At 38.5% G+C, this 22,056-nt stretch overlaps 1 protein-coding gene across 2 annotated transcripts in view; it reads right to left on the bottom strand.

Moving 5' to 3' along the window:
* APOO (apolipoprotein O) overlaps positions 1-22,056 on the bottom strand; it is a 53,717-nt gene that overhangs the window by 4,490 nt on the left and 27,171 nt on the right. For both annotated transcript variants that reach the window (XR_002180270.2, XM_019956337.2), the window contains exons 4-7: positions 20,759-20,813; positions 17,983-18,078; positions 13,162-13,253; positions 9,636-9,716 (exon numbers count right to left, since the gene is read on the bottom strand). Coding sequence is in view for 1 of the 2 variants with exons in the window: in XM_019956337.2 (XP_019811896.1) it covers positions 9,636-9,716; positions 13,162-13,253; positions 17,983-18,078; positions 20,759-20,813 (324 nt within the window). In the remaining variant the exon portion in view is untranslated. The remainder of the gene's footprint in view (positions 1-9,635; positions 9,717-13,161; positions 13,254-17,982; positions 18,079-20,758; positions 20,814-22,056) is intronic.

Raw genomic sequence — 22,056 nt, 5'->3', positions numbered from 1 at the left:
ATTCATGGGCTACATGTTTAAGACCTTACTTTCTTTCTCATATGTTCTTAAGACTGTAATTCTGAAAACACATTAATAAGACCTGATGTACGTCAAGGAACTGAGCTCCCATGAGTGGCAATCTGAAAAACACTAGGCTGCATTTGGGTGAAAATGGGGCTGTGATTCTGTGGGCGACTTGGTGCAGGTTCTCCTAGGGGCCTTCTCTCAGAGTTACCCATGAGTGAAGGAGGGGGAAAGTGAAAAAGCAGGAACAAACGCCTAACCCTATAATTTCAGAGCATAGTTTCTAGGCAACGTCAGGCTTACTGTAGGGGCTAAGAACCTGTCTCTAAGCACAGTGATCATACATTCCGGTTTGCTCAAGTTATCCATACTGGTTTATACCCGCTGTTTCAGTATAATTAATAAGTGTCCCCTTTCACTCTCAAGGGTATCCTGTCTTGGATGACAAATTATATGACCACTGTATCTACAGACCACAACCACTTGATGATGGAGTTCTGGGGAATAAAGCAAGATGTATTGCTTGGTGGATCATCATACAATATCCAGGTCCACTTGCTGCTCTGAATCTACAGGACTCAGTACCTCTGTGTCTTACTCTATTCCTCCAGAGCCTCTTTCTCACACAGTCACGCACACACCAGAGGCCTTCTTGCTGTTGCTCTTCCAACTTGCCAAGCTCCTTCCTGGGATAAGACCTTTACAAAACAAATCCTTTGACCTAGACTGGTCACTCCCAATTTTTACCTGGCTAAATGCTATTGGTCCTTCAGATCAAGGCTTTCTTCTGCCCTCTGCCCTTCTATTCAGATGAGAATCTTTATTCACATTCATAGCACCCATGCACTTCCTGATTTGTGGAATTCTTTCATTCATGTTTGAATCCTTCACTAATGTATGTTTCACAAGTGCACAATATCCCTTGGACCTCTTAGCACAGAGCATTCAAACATTTGTTGAATAAACAAATGGAATGAGGTAGAACCTAGAAATCTGATGAGTGTTTAAAAAAAGTTGGGGCATGTAATTAATGAAGAGATAAAAACAAGCTTCTGAAGATAAGTGAGATAAGCATGTCCAACAATTGGGTGTGTCATAAAAATCATGTGGTTCTCTACCTAGTTAAATGTATTTCAGGTCTGAATTATCTTAACATAATGCTTGCCAAGTACTTTCAGTGACATCTTATATATTCTACTATGGGTATTTGCCAGCAACTCGATCTCAAAAATATAAACTGCTAAGTTCATAAGCTTTTTAATCTTTTGGACATTAAGAAAATGAGCACATAAAAACATTATTCTGGTTGAAGAAAACTACTCTGTTGCTAGGAAATTTTTCTTGTTTGATTACATACTACTTATAGTATAATAAAACATGACAGTCAAATATCTCACTAATGAAATAGTGAGCCCATCCACGCTATTACAAATCAGATCTCTCTTGGCAGAAATCATCATGATTTCAGCAAAAACAATATTCTGACTTCAAAAGACAGTTTGTGACTTAGCACAAGCCAGAAATCAATTTTTTTGCATCTCCAGACAGTTTTATTTAAAATATTTTACAATGTAACCACTTTCCTTATAATCTAATTTTAATACATATTGGGTTTCACTGTTCTTTTTAAGTGATTAATGCATTTTAACCCAACACATCTAAAAAATATTATACTATTATTGCAACATGTAATCAATATAACATCAATCAATATTAAAATCCTGAGATAGTTTACAATCTTTTTAATTTGGACCATGTCTTCTAAATTTGGTGTGAATTTGCCCTTATAGCACACCTCAGTGCGGATCAGCTACACTTCATGTAGTCCATAGCTGGTGTCTGCCATATTAACTGCTATGGGCTACAGGAATTAATCAAAATATTTATTTCTAATTAATATGTACTGCCATATGAAGGGGTATTTGTAGCTAAACCTTTAAGGTATAGTAACCCACTGAAATGTCTGAGCCCTTCACTAGCTGAATCATTTTGATCAATTACTTCTCCAAAATGCAGTTTCCTCAGTTATAACATGGGGATAATAATAGCTGGCTTAAAATTCAATGTTCAAAAAACTAAGATCATGGCATCTGGTCACATCACTTCATGGCGAATAGATGGGGGAAAAATGGAAACAGTGGCAGACTTTATTTTCTTGGGCTCCAAAATCACTGCAGAGAGTGACTGCAGCCATAAAATTAAAAGATGCTTGCTTCTTGGAAGAAAAGCTATGACAAACCTAGAGAGCATATTAAAAGCAGAGACATGACTTTGCTAACAAAGGTCCATAGAATCAAAGTTATGGTTTTTCCAGAAATAATGTATGGATATGAGAGTTGGACCATTAAGAATGCTGAGTGCCAAAGAATTGATGGTTTTGAACTGTGGTGTTGGAGAAGACTCTTGAGAGTCCCTTGGCCAGCAAGGTGATCAAACCAGTCAATCCTAAGGGAAATCAATCCTGAATACTCATTGCAAGGATGGATGCTGAAGCCGAAGCTCCAATACGTTGGCCACCTGATGCAGAGCTGACTCAATGGAAAAGACCCTGATGCTGGGAAAGATTGAAGGCAAAAGGAGAAGGAGATGACACAGGATGAGATGGTTGGATGGCATCACCATTTCATTGGACATGAGTTTGAGGAAACTCTGGAAGATGGTGAAGGACAGGGAAGCCTGGCATGCTGCAGTCCATGGGGTCACAAAGAGTCGAACATGACTGAGTGACTGAACAAATAATAGAACCTGCTTCACAGACTCTTCCTGAGCAAAGAGTTTAGCACCCAGGGCCAAGCTCCCAGCAAGTACTCCATAAATGTCCCATATCCTATGTGGTAGGTCACTTAACTTTTTCAATGAGGAAATAAAAGGTAAGGAAAAATGACCTGTCAAAACCCCAATGAAATTCCAGTTCACTGGGTGTGGTAGGCAGAATAATGGCCCCCCAGAGGTGTTTGCATCCTAATGCTGGAACCTGTGACTGTGCTACTGTACATGGCAAAGGAGAATTACAGTGGCACTGGAGTTAAGGTTGCAAACCAGCTGACCTTACGATAGGGAGATTATCTTGGATTATCTAGGTTGGCCCAATTGAATCACATGGGTTCCTACAGCGTAAGAGAACAGAAGACAGGGTCAAAGAAATAGGACATGAACAGGGCTCAACTGCAGAGGCTGGCTTTGAAGACGGAAGATGAGGGCTGGGAGACGAGGAATGCTGCAGCCTCTAGAGGCTGAGAACTGCCCTTAGCTGACAGCCAGCAAAGCAGACCTTGACCCTATAACCGCCAAGAAACTGAATTCTGTCAACAACCTGAATGAGCAGGAAGTGGATTCTCCCCTGGAACCTCCAGAAAGGACTCAAGGACAACTTGATTTAGCACCGGACGTCTAACCTACAGAGTCTAAGAAAATAGATTTGCATTCATCTCAGTCAGTAACGTTGTGGTCATTTGTTACGGCAGCAAATAGCAAACTAAAACAGATACAAGGACTTTTGACTAATGAGTATAAGCTCTATGGCTCCATTTCCATCAGGAGATGTTGCCTTCTCCCGTGCAGATGTCACATGACATCTATCATGGCTACCATGTCTAAAGTTGGTCCATTTTCTCTGCTTCTGACATGGATAAACCCACTGAATCATCGAAACAACCCCCATTTACCAGAGCACCAGAACAATTTCCCAAGGTTCCCTGGTGGCTCAGCTGGTAAAGAGTCCACCTGCAATGCAGGAGACCTGGGTTTGATGCCTCAGTTGGGACGATCCCCTGGAGAAGGGAAAGGCTACCCACTCTGGTCTTCTGGCCTGGAGAATTCCATGGACTGTATAGTCCACAGGGTCGCAAAGAGTTGGACTCAACTGAGCCACTTTCACTCACTCAAGGATTCTAAGAGGTGGGGGTGCGGGGGGAACTGGAGAAGAGCCTGGCGTGTCCACTATGGAGTCTACTCTCTTGGCTACCAGGTCACGCGGCATCGTGCCTTGTCTACGTTTTCTGATACCAAAAGTGTATGTCTTTCAAAAAAAGGAGAGACCTTTTCTTTCAGGATTTCTTATTTTTTATTTTGCTAAGTAATATTGTTTTTAAAGAACAAAAGAAAACTCATTACCTAGTACCTTTATTTCTTAGCATTTTAATAACAAAAACTAGAATGGGCAGAAATTCAGAATAAATTTAGCTTTACGGAAAACCCACTATATTGTCCTTATTTTTATTTTATTGTGGTAAGAACACTTAATATGAGATCTGCTCTCCTGACAAATTTTAAAGTGTACAATATTGTAATGCTAACTATAGGCACTATGCTGTACAGCAGATCTCTAGAATTATCCATCTTGTATAACTGAAATTGTATACCCATTAAATAGCAACTCCCCATTTTCCCCTCACCCCCTGCTTCTATAAATCTGACTGTTTTAGATACTTCATGTAAGTGAACTCAAACAGTATTTCTCCTGTGACTGCCTTATTTCAGAGATGATCATTTTAAAATCATATCACTTACAGCTAAACTTGAGTGTGTTTAGAAAGCTGAGGAATTTTGAATGGAGGAAGAGAAAACAGGATTTACTCAGGATGGTGGCCACTGTTTCCCTTTTATTTTCCTGCTGAGCTAGCAAAGGCTTGAATACAACTATTAAAAGCTCAGCATTAGAAATTCTGCTCAGTTTTCACATTAGTAACAGGTTTATATTTCTTTATATTTTCCTGCCCTTCAAAGAAGTATTAAGTTCTTGGCTTTTAGTTATTGTTGGTCTTTAACAGTCATTTTATAATTCTTTGATAGTAAATTGTCACAAGTTTTTAAAACCTACTGAAAATTAAACATGACTTTTACTGAAACACATTGCTGTGTTTGGTTAATTTAGAAGACAATTCCAAAAGGGCCATCTGTGACCCTGGGGCCTGCCACCCACCACGGGCCTCCATCTCTGAAACTCAGACTTTGGGCTGGGACTATTCTGAAGGGGTTTCAGATTAGCAATGAACAATCAATGAATAGTTTCCTGCTTTTATTAAGTGCCTAGAGTCAAAGAGTGAAAACTGTAATGGAAACGATCTATGAATCAACTATATTAAGAACTCCTGATCATCATCAAAAGGCATCAAAACTGAAAAGACTAGCCTCAAACCGGGAGAAGACATCTGCAAACATGTGACCACAATATTAATATCTAGGAAAAAACGAAGCCTTTTACATCAATCATTAAGAAAGGAACTAATGACCCACATAAAAAATGCCAAAAGACATGAACAGGCATTTCAAGAAGAAACCAATAAACATGTGAAAAGATGTTCAACCTCATTCGTAATCAAAGGAATGTACACCAAAACAACAAAGAGAAATTCTGAGACCACTGTGACATGGCAGCCAGAAAACTATTGCAGAGTTCTTGCATCACATCAGAAGGACACAGAGCCAGCTTCTACCAGCCAAAATGAGCAACCTGAACTCCAACAAGGATAAGAATTACAAAGCATTCAAACCCAAATATGTTTAAATTGACAAATTCAAAATGATTGTTAAAAAAAAAAAAAAAAAACTAGTTGGAGACATTCTGAGGATGTGAGGGAACAAATTTATTATTCTGAAAGCCAGACAAATCCAAGAGAAAAAGCTGAGCATTTATCTTGTCTTTCCTATAACTAACTAACTAGTTTATGAGCGGAAAGAGTTCTTTATTCACGTGCTCTAGCTATCACGTGAAAATGAAATGACAGAAATAGAATATCACCATTTTCCAACTCCCAGTAAATCAGTGAGTCTAGGCATTGATCCTCAACAGCCACTAACACCAAACTGGTAAAGTGAAGCAAAAACATAGGTGCCTGCATAGACCTATGGCCTTGCCAACTGGACCAGCACAAACTTGATTAGGCAGCCTGTGGACCCAGCAGCCAATCTTCAGGAAATGTAGAGAAGAGAGGAACACTTTCAACTGCACCTAGGTGTGTAATCAGTAAAACCCAAACTGTTGGAAACTACAGGTCCAACGTGCCAGGTTCTTTTAACAGATACAGTGTAAGGAAAATAAGAGGATGGAAGGAGAAACTGTAGATTAAAAGTGACTTAGAAGGGGAAAAAAGCCTTAAAAGAATTATCAAGTCAGAAATAATAGTGGGCAAGACTAAAGAGACAGGGATAGATACTTAGGTGACAAAGCTATTAATAGTTGAAAGAAAGTACATTATTGGGGCAACTAAGGAAATCTGACTGTGGACTGCATATTAGATAATGTCTATGTAAACAAAGAAATGTCAACTTTCCTGAGCATGATAATGGTATTGTGATTCTATCAGTAAATGACCATATTCTTTGGAAATACACACTGAATTAGATATGGGTAGAAAGCGCCATATCTATAAGTTTCAAATGGTTCAGAAAAATAAAATACACATGTGTGAGTGCCCAAGCATGTGTAAAACAACAGACAAAGCAAATGTAGCAAAATGGTAACTGGTGAATCTAAGTGAAGGGTATATTCATTATACTATTCCTGCAACTGTTTTGCAGTTCTGAATTTTTTTTTTTCAAAACAAAAACTGGGGAACAAAACAAAGCCACACATACACACACACCACAGTGAAAAACTACTTCAAAAGCACCAGACTGGCAAAAATAGAAAACTTGTCATCTAGTAAAATTGATGTGCAGACCCTATGAACTAGGAATCTCAGCCTAGAAAGACTCTTAATTAAAAAAAAAAAAAAAAGACTCTTAATAAACCATGACACATGTACAAAAATATGCTCACAGCTGTGTGTGCAACAATATACTGAAAACCATCCAACTAGCCATCAACATGGGATTTCCCCATAAAGAAATATTCTATAGCAGTATAAATTAATAAACTACGGCCATACACAGCCCATAAACATAATGCTTAGGGAACAAAACAACTTGCAAAATAATACATAGAGTAAGACTCCATCTAGACAAACTATATATTTATTTACAAGTATATCTGATATAGTTACGTTAAAAGGCAAAAAACAGGCAAGCTGAACCACAGTGTTTAGGTTAAACTACAAGAAAAGTTTAAAGAAGAACAAAGGAATAAAAACTTCAAAATTCTGGATAGTGGTTCTCTCTGGGTAGACAGAGGGGCACAGGAAGAAGTTGAAAGACACTGGTAATTTCCTATTTTTAAAGATGGATGGTTGGTTGGTATATGAATGGTCATTGTATTGTTGGATTTTAAACTGTAAATAAACATATACACAGTTATTGTACATATATTTTATATATTCTTTTATCTCAAAAAAGGAAAAAACCCTGACCCACTATGATGACAATATTTCTGGACACACCCATCTTTGCTTCACAGTTCTGCCAAAGCAAAGAATTCATTTTAGCTGAAGCAGATTAATTCCTCTTCACCAACCAATCACAGAACTGAAAGATCACCTCATTCAAATTTCAGTGGTAGAAGACTCACTGCAAATATTTAGAATTAACTCCTAAAAGGGAAAAGGGATGTGGTGGACCAAAAAATGCCACAGACTTCCTTAGGGTTTTTGAGAGCAATACAGCTCCATGGGAAATAATTAAGAACTGAACCACCATTCATACCACTTAAAATTTCAGGGCTCCATTTTAAACACAATGGCCACAAATTTCTTTTGACTATTTACAACCAAAAGTATGTATATCTGTTACATGATTGTAGTACAAACAATTATGAATCAGACTGCACTGAATTTGAGACTGGTAATTAAAGCCTGACTTGAAAACCAATTTCTAAACATGCTAAGAAACAAACAAAAATCTCCTCCACAAAGTGTTCCCCAATTCCTTTCAAAGAGTTCCTGAGCTCCAAAAGATTCCTGTTTCAGGGTAGCTTAAATCTTTACTCTCAGTAGTAAAGAAAAAACAAACAAAAAATACTGAAACCCACAAAGTCCAACAAGGCGGGGGGCAGGGAAATCAATAAAAAACAAAAGCATTTCACTATCAAAAATAATTCCCCAAATCTAAGTACATCAAATCTTGAATTAATAGGGCCTTCTGATATTTTTCACTTAGAACTTGTGCTAAATGTTTAAGTTGTCAATATCCATTTTATTAGCTTCTAGTCACGACAGATAGCTGTCAGGAGAACTGTGCTTGAGAGTAAATGAGTGGAACTCTCAGTGATGCTCAAGAGGGCAAGGGCACAGACAGGAGACCAGAGAAGATATATAGACCAACCTCAGACTAATTAGGCATCTTTACTACCTCACTCCCCATATCCAGCGTTTTCAAACAGCCATAAAGTGCTGGCCTGTTCAGCTTGCATTCCAACCACAGTCCAGTTGGTGAGCACGTGTCTGCCTGACACCACAGTGAACGCTCAGACTCCCAGGGGACAACCCCCCCTCACCATGGCTTTTGTGTGCATTAGTTCTGTACTGACACCACAGCGAGCACGCAGAACTGAGGTGGAGTTTCATTTTCCACATTTCTTTCTAAGGCTGTGTGTGTATAGCTTTCCTGACAGTCTACTTCCTTTCTCATATTAAACTCAGTGTGGACTTAAGGAATTTTTTTAACAGGAAAGAGAGCTTCCAAAGAAAATGTCAGAGAAATGAAAATAAAACTATGAGTGTTTATTCTTTAAGATGGATTGCCAAAGGGCACTTGATATTAATATACAACTTCCTACTCAAGAGCTAGCTGGTTTTAAACAGGCTCAATAGAGGTTAATTCCTTTAGAAATCACCAGTACAAAACCTAGTCTTAAGATTTCACTGGAAGAGTATTTATGTAACTAATGAGAAGGGCTTATAATTTATTCTACAATGTTACTTTCAAGTTCCAGTTCAAATTCCTGGACTTTGAGAAAGGTATTTATATTTTTTTAAAAGAGTACTTTGATTTGAGATGACCAGAATCAAGTGTTCTATGATAAGGTATGTTAATAATAAGAACCCTAATTCTTCCTCATTGAGCTGTGCCTCTGAGTGCTCAGAGAAGACATGATGCCTTGTTCTACACTTACTCTTCCTTATCAGAGCAGAGAGAACGTTCCAGCAAACATGGGCAACATTTATCAGCTAAGTGGCTGTGAGAAGAGACAAAAAAATAGCATGTCCTTATAATTCCACAACCTCTTCCCCTCTGATGCTCGCCTACGAGTCAGTAGAGTGGCCTGTAACTGGTGGCTGGGCCCCCATATGCCCCTAACTGGGCCCAGAGGCTAGGGGATGAACAGATACAGTACTGATAAAGCAAAGAATGGAGCCTATGATGAGTGAAATAGCAAGAGGAGAAGTCTCGGCTATTCATCTTCTGCTGGGAACATACCCTGTTTCCATCTATTCTAGTTTTGATAAAACTTTCAGATAATATGCAACACTCTGAACAAATTGTAAATACACAGAGCGGAAATTATGGTCTAAGACTGAAGTGGAATGCATTCTATGATCCCTTCTTATATTCAGCCCGGCTAAAAACAATCAAATGCATAGAAGTTCTATTGCTCCTCCAATAAAGGCCACCCGAGAAGAATCTGAGCCACAGGCATAAGGAAATACAAACACAAAAAGCAGGAGCAAGCAACAGGGTTATTAAGAATTTTATAAAACCTGAGAGAAACCACACATTTAAACTGAAAGGAAGATAATGAAAAAGATCTTTCTCACCTTTTGAAAGTTCTCCTTCCACAAATCTTCTACGACAATGTATCCTCGTAAACCCCAGTCATACAATTTCTCTCCACTGACCTTGAAATAAAATATAAAAGATCCATTGCTATTTCATATATGAAGTGGTAAGGAAGAGAATTTATTGCTTTCTTTTGTCCCATTTCCAAAACAAGTGTATTTAAGCAGACAACTACCACAGGAATCTTGATTGAACATACCCATTAAAACTATATAATGTAAGCAAATAAAAGATAGCAAGAATGATGGGGTAAGAAGAAAAAATAGTTTGCCCATGTATAGCTACTGTTTAAAATAATGTGCCATAAATTATAGGTGTATATTTCAACCTTTCACAATTTCAAGGGAAAAAATGCTGATATGAGAAATTCCTAAAAAATCAGATAAGAAAGAAGGCTTCTACCTATCACATCTAGCATGTAACAGCCAACCAAGTCTGAAACTCAAGATGAAAATCATTCATTCATTTTAGGGGCTAGGTAAAAAAACAAGTGAGCCCAGTAAAGACGGTCAGTCTTCCTAGATCCCTCAAAACATAAAAGTCTTTGAGTTTCTATAGGACTTTTGCTGTCTGCTCCAAAATCCTTTCTACAACATGCAGAAAGGTAGGGTCCAGGGTCAGAGAACATTTTGGGGTAAGTGAGCTCCCTACCTTAAAAGGTGCTGATCCACCTTTGGCCTGCTGACTTCAATTACTGGAAACTTTTTAAAAAAATATTGAGCTTTCTTAAAAAGAAACTTCCAATAATTTGCATTCATTGGTCCTATTTATGACAATATTGATTAGTCTTCTACATGAAACTACTTTGATTTTTTGAAAGCAGTTATTATTCTCTTCCGAATTTTTATAATCTCTATATACCATTTGTCTCTATATACCATTTTACTTTACCAAGCACATTCACATGATTTATCTCTATTCTATATAACAATCCTATATGGTAAGTAGGCAAAGATTATTAGGATATATTCAGAGGCCAAATGACTCATCCAAGGTCACAATGCTAGTAAATCCAGCCTTTGGCTGCAACATACTGGTTTCTTACAAGTTATATTCTTCCAGTTGTGCCAACTGTTCTTAAAATATGATATGATGTGATTCTCAGACTCATTGGTAGATGTAACAAGCATTTACTATCAGTATGGCACTGTTCTCAGTGTTTTAAATTTCTGAGAGAAAAATAATATTCACCCATCACTTTCAGAGTTTTCTGACAATATTTCAAACACTACTGAACAGAAAACAAAACTTTAAAAGTGATTATTCACCCATCACTTTCAGAGTTTTCTGACAATATTTCAAACACTACTGAACAGAAAACAAAACTTGAAAAGTGATTAAGTGGCTTGTCCAAGGTCATGGCATTCATTAGGAGGGAAAAAAAGAGGAAGTAGAAAAGAAACTGTGAAATAGGAACTAATTCTCTTTTGATCACTGATGTTTGTTTTGTTTTATTGTGCAAAATACACATAATATAAAATTTACCATTTTAACCACTTCTAGGTGTACAATTCAGTGGTAATTACATTCACAATGTTATGTGACCATCACCACCACTATTTTCAGAACTTTTTCATCATTCCAAACAGATCACTAATGTTTTATATCTAGTGAAAACAGTTAATTGCTTTGTTCTGGCTTACTCTAGGTACAAAAAAAAAGACAAAACTCTTTCCCACTGACTTTAAAAATAAATTAGAATACAACTCAGATTTGTAGGCTACTATCTTGGTTGTGAATACAAAAAATTCTTTTGCAATGCATGCTGTGGCATGGAAGATTAAAAAAAAGACCTCTACTCAGAGGGCTACTACATATGCTTCTCAACCACCAGCCAATTTACTATTTAAACCATAACAGACTGAGATGATGTTTGATTATTTTTGTGATCTAGGGCAGGCAGACATGATTCACTGTTCCAGAGCTGGGACTGAAGCAGACAGAGGATCAGTAACTGCCTCCAGGACTGCTATAAACAACGCCAAACCCATGTTATAAAGATTGTACTGGTATTTGCCACCAAAGCCAACAATTTCCCACAGCTGGATCCACTGGGCTCCCACCTACAACTGGAGCACCATCCAGGAATCTAGACTTGATGATATTGTAAGGACTCCAGGGGGCACAGTGTCTGGATGGACTGGCTCAGAGCTTCAGGAACTAGTTCTGGTGATGGCACTGCTCTTCTTCCTAGAAACCAGTCTCAGTGTGATATGGCAGTTCTAGCAAATGAATCCCCATCTCCAAAAGCTACCTAGGATCTCAAAACTTTAAGTCGGCCTCGTTCTTGCCAGTTTTCCAAGGGATTTCATGTGTACAGTCCCTCCGAGTCCAGACACCACTGCCCTGAGGGAGTCTAGTCTTTATCAGTGGTTCTCAAATATTATGGGCTTGCAAAAACCCTACAGAGGGCCTGCTAAAACACAGACTGCTGGCCCTAACTCTCAGTGTCTAAGTCAACAGGTCTGGGTTGGGGCCTGAAAACCTGCATTTCTAATAAGTTCCCAGGTGATCCTGATCCCACTGATCCAGGGACTACAGTCTGAGAACTGCTGGTCTAGCTGTTATGGACTGAACTGTGTCCCCCAAAACTCATGTGTTGAAGCCCTAACCCACAATGTGACTGTTTGGAGAAAGGGCCTTTAAAGAGGTAATTAAGGTCAAGTGAAGTCATAAGGGTGGAGCTCTAATCCACTGGTGTCATTATAAGACAAGGATGACACATCAGGAAAGTGTGTATACAGTGACAAGGCTACACGAGGACACGGAGAAGGTGGCCATCTGCAAGTCAAGGAGAGAGGCCTCAGGAGAAACCAACCCTGCTCACACCTTGCTCTTGGGCTTCCAGCCTTCAGAACTGTGAGAAAATAAATTTCCATTATTTAAGCCTCACAGGCTTGGTATTTTGTCATGGCAGCTTGAGCTGATGAAGGCATCAGCTGTACTCGTGTCTCGGCCACTATGTTCTACCTGCCAGGATGCCATCAAGCTGAGGCCTCAAGGGTAAGAAAGGATCAGCCAACTGACAGCCCTAAAAAGGGCATTCCCAACAGAGCGAACTGCACTCCCTGAAGTCCCCAGCAAGGAAAGTGAGGCTGGCACCAGACGAGGGGGAAGGCGTAGAGGGCCAGAGCACAAGGCCCATGCCTACAATGCCAGGGAAGGCAGGCTATGACCAGGTACGCCCAACCTGAGAATGATCTGTAAACACCATCTCTGGAATTTGAGTCTCTAGGCTTCCATGTAATTATGCAAAAAAGGTATATTAAATTTTCTTTGATTAATACTCAAATTAGCTTGTCTTCTCTGAATACTGACATTGAAAGGAGGGCCAGAACTGAGGAGAAAACCATTTAAATTTGCTGCAAAACCATTTAAATCTATATGTGCAAAGAAATTTTACTCTGGTATTATAAAGTCTGCAAAATAAAATTAAATGAAGCAGTAAACCCATACATACACGAGCAAGAACAAGGGACATGCAAGCTTACTGATATAACTTACCTGGACAAATACAATGGCTTGTTGTGGATAATAAAGAGAGGCAGCAAATCCCATGAAACCAGGTGGATATACCAGCTTCTTTATCTTTGAACCTATTAAATAAAAGGTTGTGGACACCATCAGAAGATTTATTATCTCTATCATCACAGTTTGCCTTATACATCTAACACTGTGTAAGACTCCTTCACACCATGCCAGTGCCAAATTGCTGTGGTTAGGGCATCTCTCCAGACAAAATCTTAAAAGGGGCACAAGGTACCTCTACAGAAATGCCATGGATTTGCTGCTGAGAGCCAAGACAGCTGGTGTAACAGCATGTGTGTGTTAGTGGAGAGAGTCCAGCCTCGCTCAGGTGGGCATTGTCACCACTCTCCTTTAAGGTCAGTTCCCTTTCAGCTCACCCAGAGAGAGAACCTGCTTCTCAACAAGTCCCATCTATATGTAAAAAGTTCTTATTAGAGTTTCAATCGCCTTGCTCTTAAATATGACTGTACAACAGAGGAAAGGTGAAGAAAGCTCACAACATAAAAGAGGACATCAAGACAAGAAAGACAGAAAAATGACCAAAGGAAAAATAAAACCAAATCAAACTTGTTGTTAGGTATCATCAATAAATTTAAGGAGCTACTGCATTAAAAGAAAAATGAGCTTTGTGAAACACAGCAGAAAAGAGCTCTTGGAAATGACCAAAGTAAAATAATTCAAAAGAAGAAAATAATCAAGAATACATAAGAGGAATCTGATAGGGGCTCCCCAGAGGGCTGAGTGGTAAAGAATCTGCCTGCCAGTGCAGGAGACGCAAGTTCGATCCCTGGGTTGGGAAGATCCCCTGGAGAAGGAAATGGCAATCCACTCCAATATTCTTTCCTGGGAAATCCCATGGACAGAGGAGCCTGGTGGGATACAGTCCATGGGATTGCGAAGAGTTGGACACAGCTGAGCAACTGAGCACTGTGCACAGAGAAAGCTGATAGGCAGCTGCTCTTGAGTTTCTAGCTCCAACTGGTGCACACAATGACCTGGGGGTCCTAGAAGTTCTGGAAGGAAGTACAATCCCCTGCTTCCCTGCCTGTTTCCACCCCCACACTTCCCAAGAAGCCAGTGATGTAGACTGCAACTGTCAGCATGGCCAGAGGGAGCCTCCAGAAGGCAACAACAAAGGGCAACAACCACCTGCCCTCCTTGAGTGGCCTGGCTGGGCCTACTTCCTCTGAATAATCATCCATTCATCTCTCTTCCAGAGAGATACCTCTTGTCCTCACCACAGTCCTGGCCACCCTCATCACCATTATCTGCTAAATGCCCAAGAAACCTATCCGTATGATCCAGCAATCCCTCTTCCGGGTGTATATCCAAAGGAAACGAAGTCAGTAACCTGAAATACCTCATGTTCATTGCAGCATTATTCACAATAGTGAATGAAAACAAACTAAATGTCTGAGTGGAGGAATGGATAAAGAAACTATGGTATACATTTGCAATGGAATATTATTAAGCCTTTAAAAATAAGGACATTCTACCATGTGCAAAAATATGGATGAACCTAGAGGACATTATGCTAAGTGAAATAATTCAGACAGAGAAAGAAAAAACAGCACATGATTTCACTGATATGTAGAAGCTAAAAAAGTCAAATATACAGAAGCAAAGAGTAGAAGGGTGGCTATCAAGAGTAGGGAGGTGGGAGAAATGTGGAGATATTGATCAAAGGATACAAAGATGCAGTTATGTAGGGTGAGTAAGTCTAGAGATCTAATGTGCAGTATGAGAACTACAGTTAATAATACTGAACCCTGGACATTTACTGAGAGGAGATTTCAGATGCTCTCATCACAAAAAAGGTAACTATGTGAGAAGATACATTAATTAGCTCCACTTCAGTAATCATTTCACTATTTATACACATATGTTGTTGCTGCTGCTGTTCAGTCGCCCAGCGGTGTCAGACTCTTTGCTACCCCATGGACTGCAACACACCAGGCCACTCTGTCCCTCACCATCTTCTGAAATTTGCCCAAGTTCATGTCCATTGCATTGGTGATGCCATGCAGCCATCTCATCCTCTGACACCCTCTTCTCCTTCTGCCCTCAATCTTTTCCAGCATCAGGGACTTTTCCAATGAGTCAGCTGTTCTCATCAGATGACCAAAATACTGGAGTTTCAACTTTAGCATCAGTCCTTCCAGCAAGTATTCAGGGTTGATTTCCCTTAAGATTGACTGGTTTGATCTCCTTGCTGTCCAAGGGACTCTCAGGAATCTTCTCCAGCATCACAGTTCGAAGGTGTCAATTCTTCAGTGCTCTGTCTTCTTTACAGTCCAGCTCTCACAACCGTACATGACCACTGGGAAGACCATAGCCTCCACTATACGGACTTTGTCAGTAATGTCTCTGCTTTTCAGCACACTGTCTAGGTATGTCATAGCTTTCCTGCCAAGAAGCAACCGTCTTCTGATTTCATGGCTGCAGTCACCATCCATAGTGATTTTGGAGCCCAGGAGGAAATCTGTCACTACTTCCACCTTTCCCCCCTCTATCTGCCATGAAGTAATGGGGCCAGATGCCATGATCTTAGTTTTTTTAAATACTTAGTTTTAAGCTGGCTCTTTCACTCTCCTCCTTCACCCTTATCAAGAGGTTCTTTAGTTCCTCTTTGCTTTCTGCCATTAGAGTGGGATCATCCACATATCTGAGGCTGTTGATGTTTCTCCCACCTATCTTGATTCCAGGCTGTAACTCATCCAGCCTGGCATTTCTCATAATTTGCTCAGTGTATAAACAAATAGGGTGACAGCAGACAGCCCTGTCATATACATATACACATATTAAAACATCACTTTGTATACCTTAAATACATATATATTTTTATTATAATTTTTCTACTTTAAGTACAACATACTCTATAATAATTAATATTACTTTACAAAATGGGGAGGGGGGAAATTATGCTTGAAAGGATAAACAATTGCCTAGCATTTTAGAGATATTTACTATCAAAATAAAAGTCCTAATTATAAATGAAACCTGTCTATTGAGTTGTCAAGCCTTGGTTAATTTGTATACAAGCAATTCATACAACTGTGTGTACTTAAGAAAAAAAACTGAATTTCTTTATTAAAAAATAAAATAAAATTATATTAAGATAAATACAATGTTTGAAAAAAGAAAGAAAAGAAATCCTACCAGGACAGACTTAGCCCATCATACTGCTGCCAGCATCTACCTAAAGGGGCCTGCAAATCACTCTGACCACCCTCCCACTCATTTTGCTTAGGAACCCCCACCCAGGCTCCTATATCCCAGCACCCATGGGAAAAGATCTATTGTACAGTATGTGTGTATGTGTACTTTTCTGGAAAAGAATTAAGGTTTTAAAGTATTTTAATACAACTAGAGCTCTCTCAGGAAAAGGGAGAGGGGAACATCTAAACAAACAAGCAAATAAAGACAAAGGCAAAGGCCCCACAGCAGCAGATGTCCTTCTGTTGCTGATCTGCTCAGGGGAGCACAGTTCCCGGTCATCCTCAGGACGGTCAGCCCAGTGGATGTGCAGAGGAAGAACACAGTGCAGAGCGCATGCATGGCACAGGGAGCTGTAAAACTGTTCCATGTGCTCTCCCCACGGAGAGGGAAGGAGGAAGCTAATCTCACTTGATTCCACATTCCTGGCTCCCTAACAGCCAGTCAACATTCCAACACCCTGGCCTTGGGATCTCCATAAATTCTAAACACTATCTAAATAAGATAGGAATGCTTTTTTGGACAGCTTTACAGAAGGAGGGGAAAGAAGTTTGGGACAAAAAGCTGATTCAACTATTGCCCAAGTCGATTAGCAAAAATAAACTCTGCTTTTAATTCTTATATATTCTGCACCAAATGGGAGGAGGACACAGGAACTACAACAGGACCGCACTCTTCCGTATTGTAAAACAACAGTTAAGGCAGGTATAGAAAGGTTCTTAATACTGAGAAACAGTTATCAAACTAGTCTCTATAGTCATCTCTTATTGGAACCTGATTACAGGCTTCATAATCTTTCTAATTTAGAAAATTTTGTAATCTGAATTTTATAACCAGTGAAACTTCCAAGTAGTTCATAACAAATTCATCTCATTACGGTAAAGTATTTTATCATCCTGTATTTCCTATAAATACTTTGTAATCCAGTAGTAAGATGTAGTAATATCTCTAAGTTGATATTTGTTAGCTTCTAACTTTAAGTATTTTAAAAGATTTTTTTTTATCATCACTGACTGAAGCTATAAGACATCAAGAAATTATAAGCTCTCTATGAAATCACTGTACTGTGATTAATAGCCTGATGTGTTTTACTTTCTCATCTTTTATATTACAAAAAAATACTACAGTGCACAACCTTGAACATATGCCATTCTACATGTGTACAATAACATTTAAGAGGTAAACTGCCAGAATTCCAACCAATTAGCCTGATCTTAATAGTGAAATATTTAGAAACAGTTTCTCAGGTGTGACAGGTCTTAGTTAACAAAAGTTCACTTTCTGTACTGAAGAGCAACAGGAATTTGACCAAGTAAATGAAGTAAATGTGCCTATGAAGGATAACTAACTTATTTAAATCAAAAGTACATAATTTTTTTCATTTTTTTTTTACAATTCTATATATGTTTAAAATCAAATATACTGGAGAAAATAATGATATCAATTATACACCAAGAAGGCTATATGCAGAAGCCAATTCATTATTCCAAAAACTGATAAATGAAAACAAAGAACCAAACATATATCTTATCTCTGATTTATAAATTTTTTTCTTAAAAAAAACTACAAAATTGTACCTACCTCTAGCCAAAACGAGTCCAACAACTCCAGCAAAACCAATAACACCAAGTCTTGGAAAAAATCCAGGAGGTGCATTTTGGAGATATTCATAGCTGTCTACAATAGAATCAGACCAGAAAATAGTACCATAAATTGCTCATTAATAAATAAAACACACACACCAAGTGTATTTCAATTAAAAATAAATAAAAATAAACAAAAAGAACAAAACAGTAAGTCATATATAAAAGTATATGTAGTATCAAATACTTTTCAAATAATGTAGTCTGCTGTTAATATGCTTCAACAAGTTCTTTTTATGTGAGAGATAAACATGATTTACTAGTAACATAGTAAGTATCCAATTCTCAAACACTTTTTAGTCTGATGATAATCTGGCAGTAACATTAGATTATCTTCATAATTCTTGAAGGCAACAGATCTGAATCAATTATTTGTAAAGGGAGAAATACAACTACAGGAATCTCTCGCTATTCAAACACAGGATCAGAATAAACTTGGATAAATCTTTGGACAGATGTGTCACTGTCTGAAGCTTTGTTGATTGCTCTCTAAAACTCAGAAGCCAAATATATCAGACTCAGGGGGAAAAAAAACATATCTTTTGCCATCTGAATTCATTATTCAGACTCAAGAAATGAAAAATCTAAACACTGAAGGAAACTTGTAGCGCAAGTACATGCGGGAAATAGTCACTGTTGATAGATAAATACAAACAAATGCAACATGTGAGCCTACTTGCCACGCCTGAACATGCCTGATGACCTCATTTGCACGATGCCTCCTCAGAACTCCTTCCCTGACTGCTTCCATCTCCCCAATCTCTGTTAAACTAGTCTCCTTCCTCTGTACCTTCGATGGTGGTCTACGAATGCCTCTGTATTTGAGATAGTATTGGACACTTTATTATATGCACCTCAGTGGTTGTGACCACTTTCTTCCTCAGCCTCTCTCTTCAATGCCTGCCATGGTGGTGACTTAACAAATGAAAGTGGAACCAAACTAACTGGAATACTCTGTAATTCTCTCCTCCAGATAAGACTAGACACATGCCAGTTTTCCTTTCCTTGGGTTCTTTGGGAACTGTGGTGATCATTTTAAATACTGCTATAGGGTTTGTGCTGCTGCTAAGTCACTTCAGTCGTGTCTGACTCTGTGTGACCCCATAGACGGCAGCCCACCAGGCTCCCCTGGCCCTGGGATTCTCCAGGCAAGAACACTGGAGTGGGTTGCCGTTTCCTTCTCCAATGCATGAAAATGCAAAGTAAAAGTGAAGTCGCTCAGTCATGTCTGACTCTTCGTGACCCCATGGACTGTAGCCTACCAGGCTCCTCCGTCCATGGAATTTTCCAGGCAAGAGTACTGGAGTGGGGTGCCACTGCCTTCTCCAATAGGGTTTGTGCTGTTTGCACCAATTCCTGTCTTGCCTTTAACCTGATTTTAACTTGCCTGGGTCATTTGAGGCAATTTTCTACTTCTCTTTATTTTTGCCTACCAGCATGTTATTTTCAACTGTAGCCATGAACACAGAGCAGGTGATAGGACACCCAGATCCCTTGGTGAGCTGAGCCAAAGCGGGAAAATCACAAAGAAATGGGACTCTAAGACTGCACTGAAGCTGAAGTCCAGTTTCTAGTTAACACATCTTGGCTGTGACTGCTGGGAAATGGAGTGGTTGCCTTGGCAGACAACAACGCAACTCATAATGGAATGTTTCTTCTTAAGAGCCTTTGCGGTAACTGAGTCCAAGAGAAGAAAAAAAAGACTCATATTGCAAATACTGCTTACTTCTATGGGAAATGACAGGTGACAACAAAGAGATCACCTCAGTCACACAGAGATAAAAGATCAGGACATCTTTAGCTTCCTGAGGGAAAAAAAGAAGGTAACAAAGTACCTAATTGCCAGAGTTGTTATGAGGATTCTATATCAATTAATACTTGCAAGTCACATAGATTAGCCCCTGATACTTAACAAGCACTGAATAACTGTTTTTAAAATTAAGATATTAATGCACATGAATAATTTAAAGAACTGGTAAGCCACTAATATGTCTATCTTCAAAGGAAGACTTTATTTATATGGTAGGTAGTCTCAGGGGTATTAGCACATCAATGCTCTGATGATCTTCACAGAGAAATAAATTGTACTCATGTTTATTCTGTCATGGAAACAAACACTTGTAAAAGAAGAGGATGATTGGTTTAGATGCCCAATAAAGGGAATGAAATATGATCAATGTCTATTAATTTCCTAATATTAGTTGAACACAAGACTGTGAAATCAGTTTATGGGTGTACGTGTTAAGTGAATGTGAAAAACAATTAAAGATGATAAAAAACAAATGAAAACATGTAAGAACACATGAATCATGCAATAAAGCCTTTCCTAGGCACACTAGCCTAGTTCCTTCCTGCATCTAGACTTCTATAACATGTGTTAATAGCCATGCCAATGAGCGATCCTGATTCCGAAAACCTATAGATGAGCTAGGACACTGCATCTAGAAACAGATTAAAAAAGAAAATCCAGTGTATCTGCACCTGCTAGGTCAACAATCCTAATGATCCTGAAGAGACTTACCTGAATGAGAACACTAGTTTCCTGAAATCTGATGGAAAAAAACAGATCCTCTTTCCAGAAATTTCCAAATAGCTCTAAAATTCTACATATAATTTTAAGGAATTCACAGATCCCCTGAAGTCCATCCACGGAATACCAGTTAAAACATCCAATGTCAAACAAACTGACTGTGCCTAATTAAAAATCAACTTACCTAAGCCCCACTGAACCAAACTTTGAATCTTGGGCTTATTTTGGGAGTACTTTTCCTAAAAAGATAAAAAAAAGAATGAATAGACTTTTTTGATTAGAAAGTAACAATAAATATGTATTTGTCTTTACTGAATAAATTATCATGTTATTAGCACTTCTTGAACAAAGGGATTTACTGTCTATCTGAGGGGTTTTGTGTTGTTTTTTTTGTTTTGTAATTTCCCGTTCACCACAAATTGCTTAGCAGAATGGCTTATTATTGCCACAGGAAGCAAAGATTTCAAATAGAGTGGTTTCAACAACCCAGCCTTTTTATTCTTCTACTGAAACTGAAGAGGATGAAAAACACTCAATCCCCTCGATAATTAAAGTGGAAATCCTTTCCCTGTGAGATTAAATCTTTAATATTAAGTCTATTTCCTGATTTGCCATGATTTTAGAGCCTGTATCTGAAAACTGCCCATTTGAAGCAGAAATGACCCAATTTAATGTGACAAAGGAGTCTATATCCAGATTTGGAGACACGTACCCCAATCTTGAGCAAATGAAGTATTAACATTCTCTTAATAATAAAAAGACTTTTTACATGAACATCAGATGATCCTAAAGAAAACTAGGAACTAGGCTAGAAAGTATCCACCTTCAAGAAGTCTACAGTAAAAAATGGAAAAAGAGATATGTGGGTATTAGAAGACACCAGAACCAGCTGCCACTTGGAAAATGATTTGTTTATTTTAATTCAATTCAAGTCAGAGCAAGTTATACTAATACTGTTAAATGGCCTTAAATAATAAATGCTGAATTTAGGGAGGACATAAAGGACATTTTAAAAAAAAATCGAGTACTGCTTCATTAAAATCCATTATTAGTTTTTTCTGCACATAAAAAAAGAAAAGCTACAGATCAATGTTTAGACTGACTGCCCACTTCTTCTGCTGCATAATCTGTTAACTATGAGGAAAAACTAAATCAGTTCTTAAGAATGAGAATCAGTTCTAATTTAAGAAAATTAAATTAGTTCTTAAAGAAAGGGACTAGAACTTGTAGGTCTGAAAATGGAATCAGGAATGAAAAGTACTTTCATTCACGAAGAGTTCAATCTACAGGAAAATAAAAACTAGTATAATCACAAAAAAGCTTTTTTACTTATAAGCAGTACAAATAAACATGTTGATTACTATTCTGTCAGGTTCAGAGGCATTTTGCTGCACTAAGCATCAAGCACAGACAAGAAAGTAAAAAACAAAAAGCAACCTTAGGTTGAAAGGTAAAGAGACAAAGTACTTTTAACCACAAAAA

This window comes from Bos indicus, chromosome X, assembly GCF_029378745.1.
Source record: "Bos indicus isolate NIAB-ARS_2022 breed Sahiwal x Tharparkar chromosome X, NIAB-ARS_B.indTharparkar_mat_pri_1.0, whole genome shotgun sequence".
NCBI lineage: Eukaryota > Metazoa > Chordata > Mammalia > Artiodactyla > Bovidae > Bos > Bos indicus.
This window is presented reverse-complemented; position numbering and strand designations above follow the sequence as displayed.